At 40.2% G+C, this 19350-nt stretch overlaps 1 protein-coding gene across 9 annotated transcripts in view; it reads right to left on the bottom strand.

The window, feature by feature from the left end:
- The window catches only part of RCBTB2 (RCC1 and BTB domain containing protein 2), an 87386-nt gene that overhangs the window by 20982 nt on the left and 47054 nt on the right, over positions 1-19350 (bottom strand). For all 9 annotated transcript variants that reach the window (XM_077483274.1, XM_077483266.1, XM_077483268.1 and 6 more), the window contains 2 exons: positions 15096-15203; positions 10605-10747 (listed from right to left, as the gene is read on the bottom strand). In XM_077483274.1, the coding sequence (XP_077339400.1) occupies positions 10605-10747; positions 15096-15203 (251 nt within the window). The remainder of the gene's footprint in view (positions 1-10604; positions 10748-15095; positions 15204-19350) is intronic.

Genomic DNA, 19350 nt, shown 5'->3' on the forward strand with positions numbered 1-19350 from the left:
AAATCTCCTGAAGTTCTATTGGTAGGTTGCAGTGGTGGGAAAGCAAATAAATAAATAAATACTCCTAATGCTGCGTACACATGGTCGGATTTTCTGACGGAAAATGTTCGATGGGAGCTTTTTGTCAGAAATTTTGACTGTGTGTAGGCTCCATCGGACATTTTCCATTGGAACTTCCGACACACAAAATTTGAGATCTGGATCTCAAATTTTCCAACAACAAAATCCGTTCTCATAAATTCCGATCGCGTGTACACAATTCCGATGCACAGTTTTACGCATGCTTGGAATCAAGCAGAAGAGCCACACTGGCTATTGAACTTAAATTTTCTCGGCTCGTCGCACGTCACCGTGTTCTTGACGTTCAGAATTTCCGACAACATTGTGTGACTGTGTGTATGCAAGACAAGTTTGAGCCAACATCTGTCGGATTTTGTTGTCGGAATGTCCAATCGCATGTAAGTGGCATAAGATTTGCCACAATATGAGCAAAGTACCATTTCACTTAAAATTGGTATTGAGGTTCCTCACAAGTCACAGACTAGATAGAGAATATACATTCAACAAATGAATCCCCAAAAAGACTCTAGCAAAAGTCTGACTGCACGAATATAAATATCCTTATCCTACACCAAAATCATGAGTGATGGGACTAGTTCTAGCTCTACATACTAACAAGAGAATGAGGAAGCAGCTACAAAAATTCCACCCATGCAATCATGCATCCATCCAGAAATTAAAGGTAACTAAAATGATATGCAAACCTTCACGTTTCTTTTAAAAACGATCTTTGTCCCATATCTTACAGCATTTAGTAAGTGCATGTACAGACCGATTCCTTCCTAACCACAGAACACAGCATCAGTCAGAATGAAACCCAAATATAGCTGTGTAAGGCTACCTTAAAGATACACTGCCTTCAAATGAAAAATACAAGTAAAAACATAGAAGAATCAAGCAGTAAAACCTTGCATTGCAGAGAGGTTGCTATGGTTATGGAGACTGAATGGTGGGTTCACACGGTCAAAGACCAACAAAACAAGTTTAAAGACATGGGCAGGTTGGATGTACTATTCTTTAGAGATCTCCACAGACTAAATGCTATTACCGCTTTCCTCCACCCTACTACAGCTTGCATTGCCGCATACTCGCCTCATAGATGCACCATTATTTGTGATCTGGTCCAGATTTTCCCCTTTTGGTTTCCCCACTTTTTCCTTGGGTTGCTCTTTCCCCTATTCCCTTGTTTTTCTATATCATCATCCATGATATGTAGGTCAATGTGAGATCTGTTTGTACAGTGTTTATACTTCACATTTCTCGGGTGTAGGTGCTCGTCCTTTTTAGGTGCTGTGCCTTGGTTGGTCTGTACCTGCCTTGTCACACCCACTTTGACGATAGTGCGGGGTCAGGTGGGACACCAAGGCACCCCTCCACTCTTGTCCACGTCACCCACTTGGGATCTTTGCTTCGAAAGAATTGTATTTGTTACTAACAGATGACCTTAATACTAATTGAACATGTTTGCACATTTATGGAATTATCCTGACTCGGCTCTAATCTCAATACTTATACCTATTTTTTGTACTTGTATTTCCTGTAAAATTGTATAAAAATGTATTATAAAAAAAAAAAAAAAAAAGCATAATTCATTCCGGAAACATGCTTGGAATCCAAAGCACTTGTATATCAAAGCAAATTTCCCCATAAGAAATAATGGAAATTCAGATGAATCTTTCCACTAACATTTATTCATAAGTCCTTCAGTTTATTGTCCATATAAAAAGATTATAGCAATGTGATAGGTTGTGTAACCATAAAATGTCCATCCACAAACGGCAGCCTCCACAAGGGGATTAGAAACAAAATCCAGCAGGAGCTACAGAGTATAAAAAAAAAAAAGAGAGGTGCCTCTAAGTGTAGCAATATGGTTACATTTAATGAAGGTACAACATTTAGCAACTCACATGGCTGATGATTAAAAGAGGCACATCTAAGTATACGGGCATCTGGGGTAAAGCTGTCCACATAGACCATCCTCCGCACCTCCAGCTCTCACTGCGATCAATCTGCAATTGTGACTGGGAAGACTACCCTGCAGTAGAGCGATCTGAAAGCGAGGCTTGAAGCACTCGTGGAGCACAGCATGGAAAAGATTACCTCAATGATGGTGTGGAGGATGGTCTATGTGGACAGCTTTACCCGGATGCCCGCATACTTAGATGTGCCTGATTTAATCATCTACCATGTGAGTTGCTAAATGTTGTACCTTCATTAAATGTAATCATTTTTCTACACTTAGAGACGCATCAGCAGAGAGGTTGATAGAGTTATGGAGGCTGAGCGGTGGGTTCATACTACCACTAGTACTACAGTGGTGTAGTGGGTAGCACTCTCGCCTAGCAGCAAAAAGGGTCGCTGGTTCGAATCCCAACCACGACACTACCTGCTTGGAGTTTGCATGTTCTCCCTGTGCCTGCGTGGGTTTCCTCCCACACTCCAAAGACATGCTGGTAGGTTAATTGGCTTCTGTGCAAAATTGGGCCTAGTATATGAATGGGGATCTTGGATTGTGGGCTCCTTGAGGGTAGGGACCGATGTGAGTGTGCAATGTGCAGAGATAGGGACTGTTAACACTCACTCAGGTTGAACTGGATGGACTGGTGTCTTTATTCAACCTTCCTAACTATGTAACTATGTAATCCTAAGACTCCACTGGAAAATCCAAAATTGTGAGTGGTCACCAAGACTTCTCTTTTATACTCAGTTGTGACATGACACTACTTGCATATCAGGACATCGCTCCTTTATTGTTTGCTTGTCTTGCAAAACACTCCCAAACCAAGTTACTTTCAATCCAAGGTTTTACTGTAAATGCTTACTTGCAGTGTTTTTCCTTTCTATAAATTATTTTTATTGATTTACACTGTGCCTCTCAACTTGCATGCAAATTCAACTGGTGTAGAGGGTCAGCTCCTAGGGCAGTCTCATCCCTTCTTACATGTTATATCCCTCTCTTTTTCTGGGACTCCTGTCTATGCTGGTCAAAGTGTCCACCCCAAAAGTGCCTAAAATCACATTTTGCAAATGCACTTAGGCATTCATTCATTCTATTGGCCAGAATATTCATTTATCCTGGCCATTAAAATAAATGAACGCTCAAATGCTAAACATTTTCGGCAAGTGGTTAAAGCGGAGTTCCTCCCATTTAAAAGTCAGCAGCTACAAAAAGTGTAGCTGCTGACTTTTAATAATCAGACACTCACCTGTCCCACTGTCCAGCGATGGGGGTGCAGGAAGCCTTGCTCCTCTCCGCCGGAATTTTAACTGTGGGCATCCGCCGCGCTGTGAATGGCCAGGCAATCTTCTGAGACGTGTAAAGTTTGCAGGGAGGGAGGGGGAAGAGATGATCTTCCTTGTGGCTCCGCAGCGCCAGGGGAGGAAGTGGGAGCTGGGTGCCTGTAAATACGGCGTACCCGGTCCCCCCCCCCCCAAAAAAAATGACATGCCAAATGCGGCATATCAGGGGGTCACCAGCACTTAAAGCCGAAGTTCCATTTTTGGGTGGAACTCCGCTTAAAATAAAAGACACTTTTTTGGCATTATCAGTCATATTTTAATTATTAATGCCAAAATTTCACAAAATTTCTGCATGGGTATGCAAACTTTTGAGCACGACTGTATAAATGCATGTAACATATTTTATCTACCTGTAAAATCCTCCCTTATATAGACATCCAAATCCTTGAGACAGCTTCTGGGCCACATCATCTTGAATGTGATGTCACCACCCCCAGTAAACTTAGAACTATCACTCCAGTGACACTCTATACCAGTGATGGTGAACCTTGGCACCCCAGATGTTTTGGAACTACATTTCCCATGATGCTCATGCACTCTACATTGTAGTTAAGCATCATGGGAACTGTAGTTCCAAAACATCCGGGGTGCCAAGGTTCGCCATCACTGCTCTGTACTATTCTATCTTTCCCCAGCAGCTACATTTAGGCCTCATGCACACAGGACATAAAAACGCCGCTTGTACAGGCGGGTGACATTTTTTTGTTCAGCCTCTAAACACCCCTCCATGGTAGCCTATGTGCCCATGCACACATAGGCATGGAACAGGAAAAAAAAAGCCATTGCTTGCATGTTCAGGAGAGGAACGTTTTGAGCTGAGCAGAAAAAGCTTTATGTGCCTAAACGCCTGTTAACATGTAAATGCTAGGCAAAATAATGTGTATTTTTCAAAATTGTCTCTCTTTTTTTGTTTATAGCGCAAAAAATAAAAACCGTAGAGGCGATCAAATACCACCAAAAGAAAGCTCTATTTGTGGGGAAAAAGGGATGTCAATTTTGTTTGGGTTCGACATTGCACAACCGCGCAATTTAAAGCGACGCAGTGCTGAATTGCAAAAAGTACTCTAGTCAGGAAGGGGGTAAATTCTTCCAGGGCTGAAGTGGTTAAGATCTTCTTTGCTAAATTCTTACAGTTTGCATAATAAATCCAACAGTCACTACAGAAAGTACTCTCTACATGATGGAATTTAAATACAAATATGAGGCAAATTAGCAATTCTGATAACCAAAAGGCAGTTTATGATGAATGTGAAATATAAGGCACGTTTAGTGAAGAGCATTTACAGTAAATGAAAACTAATTTCTTATCAACGACTACCACACCTACAAAAAGTGATTCATACTTCATTTCTATAAAATCCCTTCAAGTCTGTGTAACCCTGTTGTTGGTTACATGATGGCATATCTTCATTGCTGTGCCTCTAGTACAAAACCTCCAAGGATAATAAAATCCCCAGGAAACAGCCACTCCTCCTAGAAATTACAGATGTCTAGTCCCTTAGAGCCTCATTGTCAAAGGAATCCCATTTTCCCTGCTCCTTATTCAACCATAGTTTTCCTCAGCATGTAGCCACAGGATGTTTGCTTTTTGGAAAATAAGGCCATTACCGATCCTTATTAAAATATAAATAAATTATATTAATATAAATAAATTATATTAATATATATATATATATATATATATATATATATATATATATATATATAGTCATTAACACAAACTTGGAGACGTGCACAATTCGGAAGTAGTAATCCCCACAAAGTGCTTGATGCACAAAACAGGTTGGAATTACTATTGTGGGTATTTCCAAACATGGTACAAGCTAAGAAGATTAAATTCTCAAGGTACCCTGCTTATGTAGTCACAATCCACCGGTGTTATATGGCCCATTAAGGAAAATAATAATAAAAGATGAAATATCTAGAAAACTGAGTCACCAGAAAAAAAAAAAAAAAAAAAGAATAACGAATACCTTTAGATAAAAACCTGCTTCTAAGGCTGCCCATTAACGGTTGTAATCACGGCCGGTTCCTGCTGAACCATTAATGGGCAGGCTGAATGTACCAAGTGATCAATCAACTTTGGTACAACCAGCCTGCCAGATTCTCTTGCAATTCCCCCATCGGGAGCAGACAATTGCTTGGCAGGAGGGATTCCCCTATCAGCACCGTCTGTGTAGAAGGGGGAATCGTGCAAATTCCTTTCTTGCAACCTGTGGTTGCAGGAAAGAAATTTGCACTGTGCATGGCCTGCCTCATTCTCCTCCACAGAATTATTTAAGTTAAGTTAGTGGAGTAGAGTCAGAACCAGGTTTTAATCTAAGGATATTAGAGCATTTCCAAGTATGCGTTAACAAGATCTAATAACGACTATGTATTAAAGAGGATCTTCACCCCCAATTTTTATTTTTTTAAACCTCTGCTTACCTTGTCGCAGATTCTGCAAAGTTTAGATACTCGCCCACCCAATGGATCCAGGGATGTCCTGCAAAATACTCTACTCTTCTCCAACTGATTGGGTCCCATGCAGCAATGTTTTTTGTGACATCATGAGGAAGTTGCCGGCTCTTCTGGGTTTAGCCGACGGACTGCCTAATGATGTGCCACTAGGCCAGGTCCCTTCCCCCATTGTGAATAGAAGACTATACCTCCTGGGGATATGTGATGTGCATATCCCCAGAGATACAGCAAGCACAGGGCACATCATTTGTCCAGGAAAGTGATGTGCGGGGGGGGGGGGGGGGAGTTATTCAGAAATAAAAGGTAAATAAACCAAAAAAAATGCAATTTGTGTAGCAGGGAGGAGCAAGTCCAATTTGAGGGCGACAATCCACTTTAATGAGTCATTTTTTGGTCATAGGAGCCCTTTCTTTGGCGGTTGACATGGTTCTTAGATTGACTATTGTTGCAAAACCCATTACCACCATCTACTTCTTTTTGTCTAAAGTACAAAAAACGATTGTGCCCAATCAGAATTACCTGTAGTCCAATGGGTTTAAGAAAATATAACCTAAAATGGTTTTCACTAAGGCTGCTTTCACACTGCAGCGGGAGCGGCGTCGGCGGCAAAGTGCCGCTATTTTTAGCGGCGCTTTACCGTCGTTTTAGCGGCGGTGTGCAGGCGCTAGCGGGGTGGTTTTAACCCCCGCTAGTGGCCGAAAAGGGGTTAAACCCGCCCGCAAAGCGCCGCTGCAGCGGCGCTTTGCCGGAGGTATTGCCGCGGTGTCCCATTGATTTCAATGGGTAGGAGCGGTTTAGGAGCGGTGAATACACCGCTCCTTCACCGCTGCAAAGATGCGGCTGGCAGGACTTTTTTCACCGTCCTGCCAGCGCATCGCTCCAGTGTGAAAGCCCTCCGGCTTTCACACTGGAGTTAAAGGGGCCGTTTTTTTTCAGGCGTTACACAGGCGCTATTTTTAGCGCTGTAACGCCTGAATACCGCCCCAGTGTGAAAGCAGCCTTACTGTACTGTGCAAGACCAACCCATAAAAAACAGTGAAAGCAGTCCTCGGTAAGAAAATCTATTTAGATTTTTTTTTCAGTATCTAATGTACCTTCTAATAAAGTGATACTCCGTTTTTAAGCACTTTCAACGGCTGATTTAATAATTTACTGGAGCTTTTAATCTTTTACTCCTTGTCTATGTTCCTGGTAAGGCTGGTACCATGACCACAAGCCCAGGTTTCCTGCGGCGGCTCCTGTCTCCTGCTGCATCCTATGGAGCCACCCTTGCATGCAGGGACTAGAATTTCATCTCTACACACCATGCCATAAGAAACGTATAGCCCAGTAGCCTAGGAAGGCAAGGCAGTCCCCTGCACCTTCCTCCTCCCCTCCCCCATCCCTTCTCTAAGCTAACAGACTGACTCTAGGTTGCACTGTCCACTGTTAACTCCATCCTGTAAAGACGGGACATTCAGGGAAGCAGTACTGAGAGAGCAGGAGTTACCAGCATTGGAAGTCGTAAACAACAAGTGCCAAGGTAAATATTTTAACAAAGTTTACGGGCAAAGGTTCATTTTATTGTGCTCAATATGTTAAACTTACAACAAAACTAAGGGTTTAATACTACATTTAATGTTTGCCTTGTGCTTACTTGTCTTTACCAGGAACTCAACATTTACAATGTGAGCACTAATATAAATGCATGCATGCATGAACAGGCTCACTTAGGTGACACATACACATTTATTTTACTCAACTAATGACTCAAAAATAATATCACTGAAAGCTTCCATGAAGACTAATGCGCTGTAATGTATTAGAAATTGTGGAAACACTGCAATTTAAAAACAATTCAGCAAGAAGGCAGCTGAAATTTAACAGAAAATGTCCTCCTACAACATTCCACACATATCTCCTTTCTGGTGTACAAATATTATACTTTATGAATGTTGATAATATTGTAATGGAAGTTACAATAAGAAATGCTTCTTACTTGGCAAAAATATTTTCTATGCAAACTGTAAGAGGTCTCATCTTTGCACTCACCAATATGGAGTCTTTACTAAACAATATAAATTAAGCCATCTTTGGAGACATAATAGAAATAACTTTGAACTTGCGGAATGTGGACTTCAGACTTCTGCTATTTGTCATCTATATGAGGCGGCACGCGTCAAACACAAAAGCTTTGCTTGCTTACCACCAAGCCTTAGGCTCCATGCACACTGGGCTTAAAAAAAAACATTAATCATTTTTGTACAAAGTTTAGATGAGTTTAGGAGAGTTTAGCGTGTTTTTCTGCCAGAAAGCTCCAATCAGAAATGCAAACCAGAAGTTTTTTTTTTTTCCTGCCTCTAGGCTCCGTTTATATCTCCGCATTCTGAATTGCAGGCGGAATCGCCACAATTCCGCCCGCGATTTGAAATAACGGCAGATCGCGAGACACCCGTGCGTTCCCGTGACTTCCAATGGCACCCCAATGGTGGCACGATTTTTCCGTGATTCGTCAGAATCGCGGGGACGCCTGTCACTCGAAAGAAGCTCTTGTACAAATCGAGGCAAAATCGCACAGCGATTGGGATGCCATTGGAAGTGACAGGAAACACATAGGCGTCCCACGAGTTGCCATTTTGAATCGCGGCAATTCCACCCGCATTTCAGAACATGGAGATGTGAATGGAGCCTAAACGTTGAGCTGAAAATATGCCTGTAATCGTCCTAATGTGCATGGACCCATACACACTATACAACTTTTGTTGTTTGATTTCCTTCTAGATTTACCAAAGCCATGTAGTGCAAGCCTGCCTGATTGCATACAAATGTAAACTCTTAAGGTTTGACCTCATTATATGGTTTTGGTAAATCTGAAGGAAATAATCTATGGAAAATTGTATAGTGTGTATCCAGCTTAACAGCTGCTTCTACAGGCAGAACATACAACTGTAGAAGCAGCAATTGTTAAGCCAGTATGCATGGAGCCTATAGAGTATATTTTTAAATCAGTTAACGTGACATCTACGCCAGATGAAGCATTCCCTGTAATTCAACCCATGCACTAAATGTCGGGTTCATGTAACATTTACAGATTTAAAATTATGCTCCTATAGATGAACATATGCATTGATTTCCATAACTTTTTCTAAAAAGTTTCAACAAAAAAACCATATACCTATAAATTGGAAGCAGATTTCTTTTTTTTTAAATTAGAGATTATAATTTTAAAACTGTATGAAAAAATTTGCCCATGTTATCTAGCATGGCGTGCTCTATATTTACACAACCAAACTGAATTCTAATCAGTTCATACAGTCCTTGTTTGTGATGATCAAGCAATTTTTTTAACCTCTAGGTAGATAACAAGCATCTCCAGCTGTTGGCTTTTAAAAAAACATTATCCAGCGTGCTGGGAAGTCTCCATGCAAGAACAGCCCAGTCTTTTCTGCTACACAGTATATGTTCCAAGAATTCTTCCCTGGGCGCATGCATGCTGCTACCCATGTAAGTACCCCTAGTTGCTCCGTCCAGTCCCATCCAGCCACAGCAGCTGGCAGCCTCACGTTTGGTTGGGGCCTTAGAAGCTGAACACCAGGAATGCAGCTATTTTGTGAGGGAGGTAAATCCAAAGGATTACCTTATCGCAGTTGCATGCAGCTGCTGTGCTCACCTTGCCTGACACCTAAAACCCTACCCCCCCACCTCCATCATCTGTATAATGACAGTTCAACATATTTAAACCCTGATCCCATATTTTAGACCAAATAATGTCAGTAACAGTTCAGCTGAGGAGGAAAGGGCTAAACAATGTTGGACATTGTCCAGCCAGGAAATGAAGAGGGCGCTACCCAATTTGATTCTAAAGAACACTGTGGGAAGTTCAAAGTGTGCAGTAAAATCTGAGTAATTTCAGTACGGGAGAGGAGCCTGTGCAACTGTGAAAAATTGAAGGAAAGGCTGAAGCTCAGCTTTTAACACCTCAATAGTACTGATAGCATGCTGAAATTGTGACGTGAACAACATGGCACGCACATAAAAGAATGTCTATGAAAACTTTAATCCACTATGATTAATGAACATTTAGCACGATTCTTCATACACTTTTTATTCCACTATGCCCATCATTCATAGTCATTCTGTGTGTATTTAAAGCTCTGACATATAGTAATAACAATCTATAGATGCACCTCGTGGAGAGATTTTATCACAGGCCCAACACATTTCCCCTCATACTTCCTTGTGGAACATAATTCCATTCAATCAGTAATGAAATAAATCTTGAAAAATTTCTTAAGTTTGAAAATAATTGTGTGCGCGTGTGTGTATCATATTATAAAAAAAAAAAAAAAAATTATATATATATATATATATATATATATATATATATATATATATATATATATATATATATATATATATATATATATATATATATATATATATATATATATATATATATATATATATATATATATATATATATATATATATATATATATATAGACACACACACACACACATGTAATATAATATTTTATTAACAAATATCGGTTATTGAGTCGTTTATCTTTCTGAAAACTAAGGCTGACTATACAATTTCCTTTAGGCCTACAGTCAACCATGCAGTGCTAAGGCTTGCCTGATTTGATATTAATTTAATAAATTGTTTAGGTTGTCTACATACAAGAAGATTAATCAGGAAGTATGGTGTATGGCCAGCCTTGATGCTTTTAAAAATAACCCAAAAATGGTGGGGTTCATCACACTCTTCTTCAATGTTATAAAGATACTAAATAAAAGATTACCTTTCTTTATCCACAGTCACTTGAACGGGGTAGGACTGATTACTCTTGTTTCCTGTACCCAACTGTCCATAGGAGTTGGCCCCCCAAGCATACAATCCTCCTTCATCGGTTAGTGCTATGGTATGAGCATAGCCACACACAATCTGCAAAATACAACACCATTACCTGCAGAGTTCTAAATACATCAAGATAAAAATAAATACAAAGAAAAAAAATATTTTGTATAAAGACTAAATGATGAAAAAAAAAAAATTCCCTGCTATGGCGCCCTTTTTTTATGATCCACCAAACACTTTGGAGCCTTTTTTCATTTTAGAAGGCAGGAAATCCTGTACTAACGCTCTCCAACACTCCTTTGTATGAGGAATAAAATGTCAGCAGGAAAGGGGGGTGACATTTAAGACAGTAAGCATTTACTAGAACAGCAAGCACAATAATTCACCAGATGTCAGAAAATTTTTGTTCATGGTAAACAATTTCAGAAGATGTAATAATCAATAATTTAAGCAAGCATACTTGCTGTACACTGTGTACTGGAGTCCAGGAATGTGCACAGGCTAATAGAGATCATAATGGCCATGTGTGCAACAGAAACTAGTCAAAAGTTTGGAGAGTTGCGCCAAAATAAAGTACCAAAAGATATACAAAAAAACACTTTTACAACTTTATTGTTTCATATAACATATAGACTATTAAAAAAACATACATTGGAAAATATAAAAAATGTACCAATATGCAATATAGTGCATTTAAGTTGACATCCTAACACAAAATAGTATGACATAAATCCAATACTAGTACAACCTCTCGACGCATTTCGTAAAACAAAGTTTGCTTCTTCAGGAGAAAAGGTAGGTTTCAAGCTAATTGAAACACCTCTTTGGGGCCTACCCATTGCACCCTTTTCCCACTTTTCCCAATGAGGGATGATTAAAAATGTCTGTCAGGACCTGGCTCAGCCGTTCCTTCTCAAAGCTGGTGGCTCAGCTGTCGGCTAATTGCCAGCTCCTATCTCTCCACACTGACTCACCTGTTGAGGATATCCTGCTCGTCAGTCCTGTCTACTTAAGCCGTCCAGTCCAGATGATCTCTGCCTTTGCCTTGGTCACATTTCTAGAGACGCTCTCCTGTGTTCCTGTTAAAGACTTGCTTGGCTGACATTCCTTCTGGCTCCAGATCCTGCTTGCTGTTCTACTACACTTCTCTCTGGCTCCCCTGAGGTTTTGGCTCGTCTGGCAATGCGTTCCGGTTCCTGGACTCTGGCTATGTTTTGACTACGTTTACTTTTTTTAAATTATTATTATTATTATTATTATTAAACAAGTGTGATTTAACTGTACTTCTGTCTCAGTCTGATTAATGGTTTCTGACAATATCTTTGATGTACCAGGTGGAAAAACTTTTTTTTTTTAACTAGGGGTTGATGTGCAAGTATGAGACTTCACCCCCCCCCCCCTTTTTATTTTTTTTATTTACTTTTTTTTAAATATAATTGTATAATTGTTCTGATGACATGTTCTCTCTGTAGATGTCATTTATTAGCATGAAACCTACCCGTTCTCCTGAAGAAGTGACCTTTGTTTCACAAAACCTGTTGAGAGGAGTTGTATTAGTATTGGATTTATGTCATACTATTTTGTGTTAGTATGTGAAATGCCCTATATTGCATATTGGTATATTTTTTATATTTTCCAATGTATGTTTTTTTAATGGTATATATGTTAATTGAAATAAAGTTGTAAAAGTGTTTTTTGCTATTTTAGTACTTTATTTTGGCACAACCCTCCGAACGTCCCACAGGCATTTGTTTTTTTATGCAACAGAAACTACAGTATGACAGAACATACTGGTACAGTTAGATCCATTTTATGAATACATAGTTGTCCATATACAAGAAAAAGGGAACGGACAGACAAGGAAAGCTTGTCCTCAAATAAATAATTAATCCAAGCAGACAGACATTTCAAAAGAGTAACAATGAATATGTTGTATAGGGTCCCTTTTGGTCTAATACCTAAACAATGAAAACATTTGTTTAACCACTTGCTTACTGGACACTTAAACCCCCTTCCAACCGAGACCAATTTTCAGCTTTCAGCTCTGTCACTCTTTGAATGACAATTGCGTGGGAATGCTACAGGGTATCCAAATCAGTTTTTTCACACTAATAGGAGCTTTCTATTGGTGGTATTTAATTGCTGCTGAGTTTTTTATTTTTTGCCACATAAAATAAAAAAGGACCGAAAAAAAACAAAAAACAAAATGAAAACCTGTTTCATAGTTTGTTCTAAAATTTTGAAAACAGCAAATTTTTCTCCTTCACTGATGTGCGCTGATGAGGCTGCGCTGCTGGGCACTGATAGGCAGCACTGATGAGACACTGATGGGCATTGATTGACAGCACTGGTGGGCATTGATGGGTGGCACTGCGGGCACTGGTAGAGGTAAAAAAAAAATACAGATTACTAATCTTCTGTTTACAGCATGTGATCAGCCATCATTGACTAACAGCTGATCACGTGGTAAGGGCCCGGGATCGACCCCTTACTCTCATCTGTGATCAGTCCAGTCTCATAGACTTGCGATCACAGAGTGAGCCGCGAGCGACCCGCAGGGACACGCAGACATCGTGGGCTTTCACACTACAGATAATGGTGCAGCTGTTTTAGGACCGATTACAGGCGCCATTTCTAACGCTATAGTGCCTGCAAAACGCCCTTGGTGTGAAAGGGGTCTTAGGCCTGCGTTGTAGCTGTCTTTCGGCTATAGCGCAGGTAGCAAATAGTTAAATAAATGCAGAAAAAAAAACAATTGTTGATTCTATCAGAAATCTTGTCAACTGATGACTTTGTTAATCTGTGCTCTCTGCCTGTGTGGACAGTTATCAGATACATTATTCCCAGCTATTCTGAAGACTACAGAAACTCTCCTCTGTCCTGTCTGAGGGTAACAACACTACTTTCCCATAGATACAGAAATGTGAGTAAACGCCATCATCCTTCAACAGGAAGTGTGTTACAAGAACTTTCACCAAAGTGAAAAAATAATAAAAACAAAAAAAAAAAAAAACTATAAGTGCATCCACCACATGTAAGGCTAGCAATACACACTCAAGTGGGGTACAAATTCCATATGAGGCACGATCTTTTGATTTTCATATAGTGTGTACACAACTTTTGAAATCTGATACAGGCTTTCCAAACTACAATTTTTCAAAGGGACAAATTCTAAAATGTTTCTCGTATGTGAACAGAACTAACGATTTTCCTTTAAGGTATATTGTTTTTGTACGAGGAAAAAAAAAACGAAAGACTGCACATGATCAGAAACAATAAATAACAAAAAAAAAAAGTCTTTGCCATTCGAGAATTTTCATACAATTGGTACCATCCTCTATTTCGACCTGCTGTGAAACATCAAAGAAAACCAGACAATCATTCATCTGATTTTCTTATAGTGTGTACTGGGCCTTAGATTTCACTCATTCAGCTGACTCTTGAGTTTGAAACAGACTTTTGTTGAGCTGGATAGTGCGGACATGGCCACTCACAATTAAACACTCAATTTTTTCAGGTGGACCTGATCGGAAGCTCCATTCGGCCCTATGGAGCGACAGATGTCAGTGGTGACATGTCCGCTGACATCCGCCGATATCCGAACCTATCCTGTCTGTGAAATCTAGACAGATGGAAACCCTATTTTCCATCCGTCTGGAGAATTGGATAAAAATGGACAGGCAGTCCATTCTTATCCGGTCTCCATAGGCGACATGGCTTCGAGAGGTCCATCTCCGCACAGTGAGCGGAGACGGACCTGTCATCCACCTGCTCAGCAGGGATCAGCGGATCGATCCCTGCTGAGCACATCGGAGTCCGTACACGGACAAGCCCGTGTGAAAGGACCCTAAGGCACTAGAACTGTTCATAAAACTTTACTAAACAGACCCTGCATATGCAATGAGAAAATATGTCTGCCCCATGCAGAAATGTAATAACAAAACCCATAGAAACACATTTTTTTAAGCATTTAATTGTACAGTTGATCGACTCTTCGAACAGATTACTATATCTAGAAACACTAAAAGATAATGAGGGTTATTTACAAAAAGCAAATCCACTTTGCACTACAAGTGCAAACTACAATTGCAAACTTGAAATTGCATTAAAGTGTACTTGGAAGTGCAGTCGCTGTAAATCTGAAATGAGGGGAAGCTCTGCTGGTTTTATCATCCAATCATGTGCAAGCTAAAATGCTGTTTTTTTTTTATTCTCTGCACTTTGCACTTGTAGTGTAAAGTGGATTTTCCTTTTGTAAATAACCCCCCAATGTTTAACTTTTTAGATGTGGATGATATTTACTAGCCTGGCTTATATCACAGGGGCAGGAAAAATAAACCCACCTCATTTCTCCATTTCCAGATAAGATTTGTAATGTCTGTCATATATTACAGCCTTATATTTAGATTAGAGGAAATCATTAAACTAAACACACCTGTTCAACACGAATACCTTGAAGAGCTGCTATTCTGCACGGTGTTGGCTGGTTGCCACTGCTTCCCAACCCCAGCTGTCCATTTCCGTTGTAGCCCCATGCATAAACCTTCAACAGAGAACAAAACAAGAAAAGGTGAATGGAGGCATTTAAGGGGCATCTGAGCAGCCATTACGATAATTTATCATCTTATACATAAATGTAAAATACTCAACTTTTCCTAAACAAATATCCTTCTCATGATAATTTTACAGCTATAGCCATTGCACAATGACTCATTGACTCATTTCCATATCCTCTGCCACACCGCACTGCAAATCATAAACGTCATACAATATTTCTACTGCCTGGTAATGTGTGTGGGTGAAAAGAAGGGCACTAGCTCAATGATATGTTATCTTTAGTAGGATGTGTAACCTTGGAGGAAGTGTTTGTCTAATCGTCTGAACTAAACTTAGCAATTATAAAAAATAAAAAAAAGTGTAATTGTGACGTGTCCAGAGACTAAATGAAAGAAAGCATATGGAAATAAAAGCATCACCAACACACCTTGGCATAGTGATAGCCTTGTCCTTTATTAAAAAATAAAATAAATAAAAAATAAATAAAAAAGCACAACAGGCATCACAAGCCAGTGTTTTGGGACAGCGCAGGATCCTTTTCTCACAGCAAAGGTGGCATGAAGGGCAAGACTATCGCTATACCAGGGTATGCTGGTGACAATTCTTATTTTCTCAGGGCAGGTCTTGATTTCATACAAAGTCTTTGGGAATTCAAAACCTGCTTGAAGCCGTTCAAATGCAGGTAAAATTCATCAGTCAATTAATTCTAAATTATCTCAGAAGCATCTCAAACTGAGGTCAACTTTTGGGCTACCTGGATACATTACACCTCCAGCACCATACAGGTACCATAGTTTACTACCTCTAGATCCTATTTGCCTCTGTCTTTATTGCCAGAGACTCCAACTGTATTCATTTAATATACCATTCTTGGGGCTGGGACTGCATGCTCCGGACCCCCAGAATATTTGTGCTAATGGCATTTACGCTTTCAGATATAGTGCTGACTATTTTTGTTTTATTGAATGTTTGGTTTTTAGTATTCATAGGGTCTATGACCCTCCCATTCCCCCTTCCTCTTTTCCCTTTCTCTCATTTCCCATACCCCCCCTCCCTCCTCTTTTTCTCACCCCATATCACAAGAAGTTCACAGGTTACAATAATGTATATAGGTGCATAGCCCTGGCTTGGTTCATAAGCACAAACCCCCCCATGTTTGGGTATAAAAAAGGTGGAGTCATATGATGTTTGCAACTGTATGTACCAAAGAACTTTCTGAAACAAATGTCACAGGTTTGTGATACATGGCCAATTTCTTTTTTTTTTTTGGTTCTATTACTTACTGTATGTCATCCCTTCCTTTTTGAAAACTAAAATAAAGATTATATAAAAATCTCAGGTCAACCCAATACCATCACCACAATCCCAAAGCCTGTTGGCCCTTACGACGACATCACTTTACAACTGTACCCTGCAAAAACTGTGGGCAGGCCTAAGAGATGTGTGCTAGATACAACACAGCATCTCTACAACTGCATTCACACTTCAACGTTTTGAATTGCGGGCAGATTTGCCGCAATTCTGCTCGCGATTTGAAAACACTGCTTGTGTGAATGACAAATGGTGGGACTCACATTTGAGATGTCATTCATTTGAATGACACCTAAAATTGCGGTGTGGGTATGCCGTGTGATAAATCCCGCATCGTGTGAAGCATGTCGCCCAAAAGTAGCTCCTGAACTTTTTTTGGGCTACATGCTTCATGCGATGTGGGTTTGACACAATTGCAGCGTGATTTACCATGGATTATTATAGCTGCTTGAAGCAATAACTGTGTTCTCCCAGTGAGGACAGCAATATCTTTGTGGGAGGGATACCCCCCCCCATCAACGCTGACTACGATGATGGGGAAGCGAGCGATATTCTTGCAGGAAAGATCTATGACCGGCTTTACAATGAAACACCTAGCATTAAGGCTTATGCACCAACATAATTCATTTATCTAAATATGTCAAAACGACAACAGTTTACAAAATACACAGCACTGTGTGGATCTATAGCTACCCATCTTTTAAAGCTCACACAGAAAATATTCTGAAATTTAGGATGGGATAATAAATTGGAGAGAACAGCTCATGAATTATGCACATCCCTAATAAACAGTAAACATCCATGTTCAACAAAAGCACACATCTCATGACCAGAAGCCGAATCCTGTAAAACCACCATTATGTGCTCACATTACCTAATCCATCCAGGTTGCAGTCACAATCCATATCATGAGACTGTTCCAATGCACAACACCATTGTGTAATTACTGTTGTATTTACCAATGTTACAATAAACAAGGTCAGGTTGCATATTTAGTGGTTTTCACATCACCGGGAACTTTTAACTGCTTTGTCAACATTCACATTTCTTTTTCCATCAAAACATACAGCTATAGAAATCTTTAAAATAGGTATGATATTTTAAAAGTATATTGGAAACATATATCAAATATATATTATTGCACTGGTGGTATTGATGCTTTTCCTTTACATATTTTTTCCTCCAACATTCTGGCTGTTTTTCCCTCTACTAACCTTAGGAAGTGTCCTATAGAGTTACAAAGAGATGAAAACTGCTGCGTGAACCACAGGCCATACTGACTACTTTTGTGCAGCCCAAAATTTGATTTACAAGGTCAACAGGAGACTTTAAAAAATAAGGAGGCACTATTTCCTCAGTAGAAGGTCAGTGTCAACACCTTTTGTTTGCATTAGAGGACTTTTGTATTCCTGTACAAGTCTATGAGAATTCAAAACCTGCTTGAGGCAGGTCAAATGCAGGTCAGAAGGTTAATTCCAGGTCAAACACACCTGTAAATGAATTCTAAAGGATCTTGGTAGCCTCTCAAACTGAAGTCAAACTGACGACTTCGACACAGGACATACAGGATATCAGAGATGGATATATAGACCCATTTCCTCCAGCATATGACATGACTACACTATTCTTACAACATGTTCTTGTAAGATATCTTATACTTATATCTTATACTGTACATCATGGTAACAGACGTTGCGCATATGCAAGTTAACCGAACAAAATGTATTCAGAGATTGGAGTGAATAAACTCAAGCGATAGGTGTGTTCACAATGAGTTGTGCCAGGCCAAAACTGTATTTTTAGGGCATGGCAGCCCACTTTTATTTAAAAGCAAGTCACAGTTCATACAGATATGTCTTTGCAGTGCCCCCTTTGTGGGAAGAGTTAACATTTAGCCTCCTGGCAGCTTTACTGCACTGAGTACCTCTGCAGGGTCTTCCTGACCATCAAAAACCTTTTGGTCTTTCTGACCATCAAACACTTCCCAGGGTTATGCACAGGTGCTGTACTTTAGCTCTGCATCTTTCCTTGCAGCTCCCTAGCTTGTTTTGTCCCTCCTGGACTCTCTTCACAGTTTCCTGGTTGCTCCCGTCACAGATGGACTTTCTCTCAGGCTCTCTCCCCCCCCAATTCCTCGGCCCCAACCTGAACACCTTAATGCACGGCAGCATCTCACACGGCTCCGCTCAGACACATGGACCCCCCTCAGGAGGGTGGGGCCTAAACTCTAACTCTGGCTCTACTATAAAGCCAGCACAAACCTGAACCATCAGGTGTGCTTGCTTCTTCCAAAATCTGGTGTAAACCACCAATTAACCGAGTAGCACGGGGTCATCCTGCTACAATACCCATCCCTTTGATTGACATTACTAAAGACTGCAATAGGCAAAAACGTGGGCCCCCTATTTGCATTGTCTAAACTTGCATGACCAACTCCATATTCGTGCATTCTCACTTATGAAGTGAAAAACAGGTTCAGCTTTGACCAACTGGTCCAGCTTTGACCAACTGTGTCCTCTCCATAACTTACTGTAAGAGTATGATGTAGCTGGGTCCCCAGGGCATCCATGTCCTAGGCTGCTGCCTAAGTTGCCATGTAAGTTATGTGGCTCTGGACAAACCTACTGAGAATTTTTACAATTTTGGCAGAAAGAAGCAGGATCCAGTCCCGTCTGTTCTTTATTACCATCCATGACTCCAGGAGGAAGAACTCCCCACTTCCAGTCCTGTTATGACCACTAGAGCTTGGTTTTGGGCTAAATTACCCAGTTGCTCTTGATGTAGTGTGTTCTCTATGTACTCCTGTGCAGAAACTACTGGGT

The sequence above is a fragment of the Lithobates pipiens genome, unplaced genomic scaffold (genome assembly GCF_037356315.1).
Source record: "Lithobates pipiens isolate NorthernLeopardFrog02 unplaced genomic scaffold, aLitPip1_a1.2 Scaffold_16, whole genome shotgun sequence".
Lineage (NCBI taxonomy): Eukaryota > Metazoa > Chordata > Amphibia > Anura > Ranidae > Lithobates > Lithobates pipiens.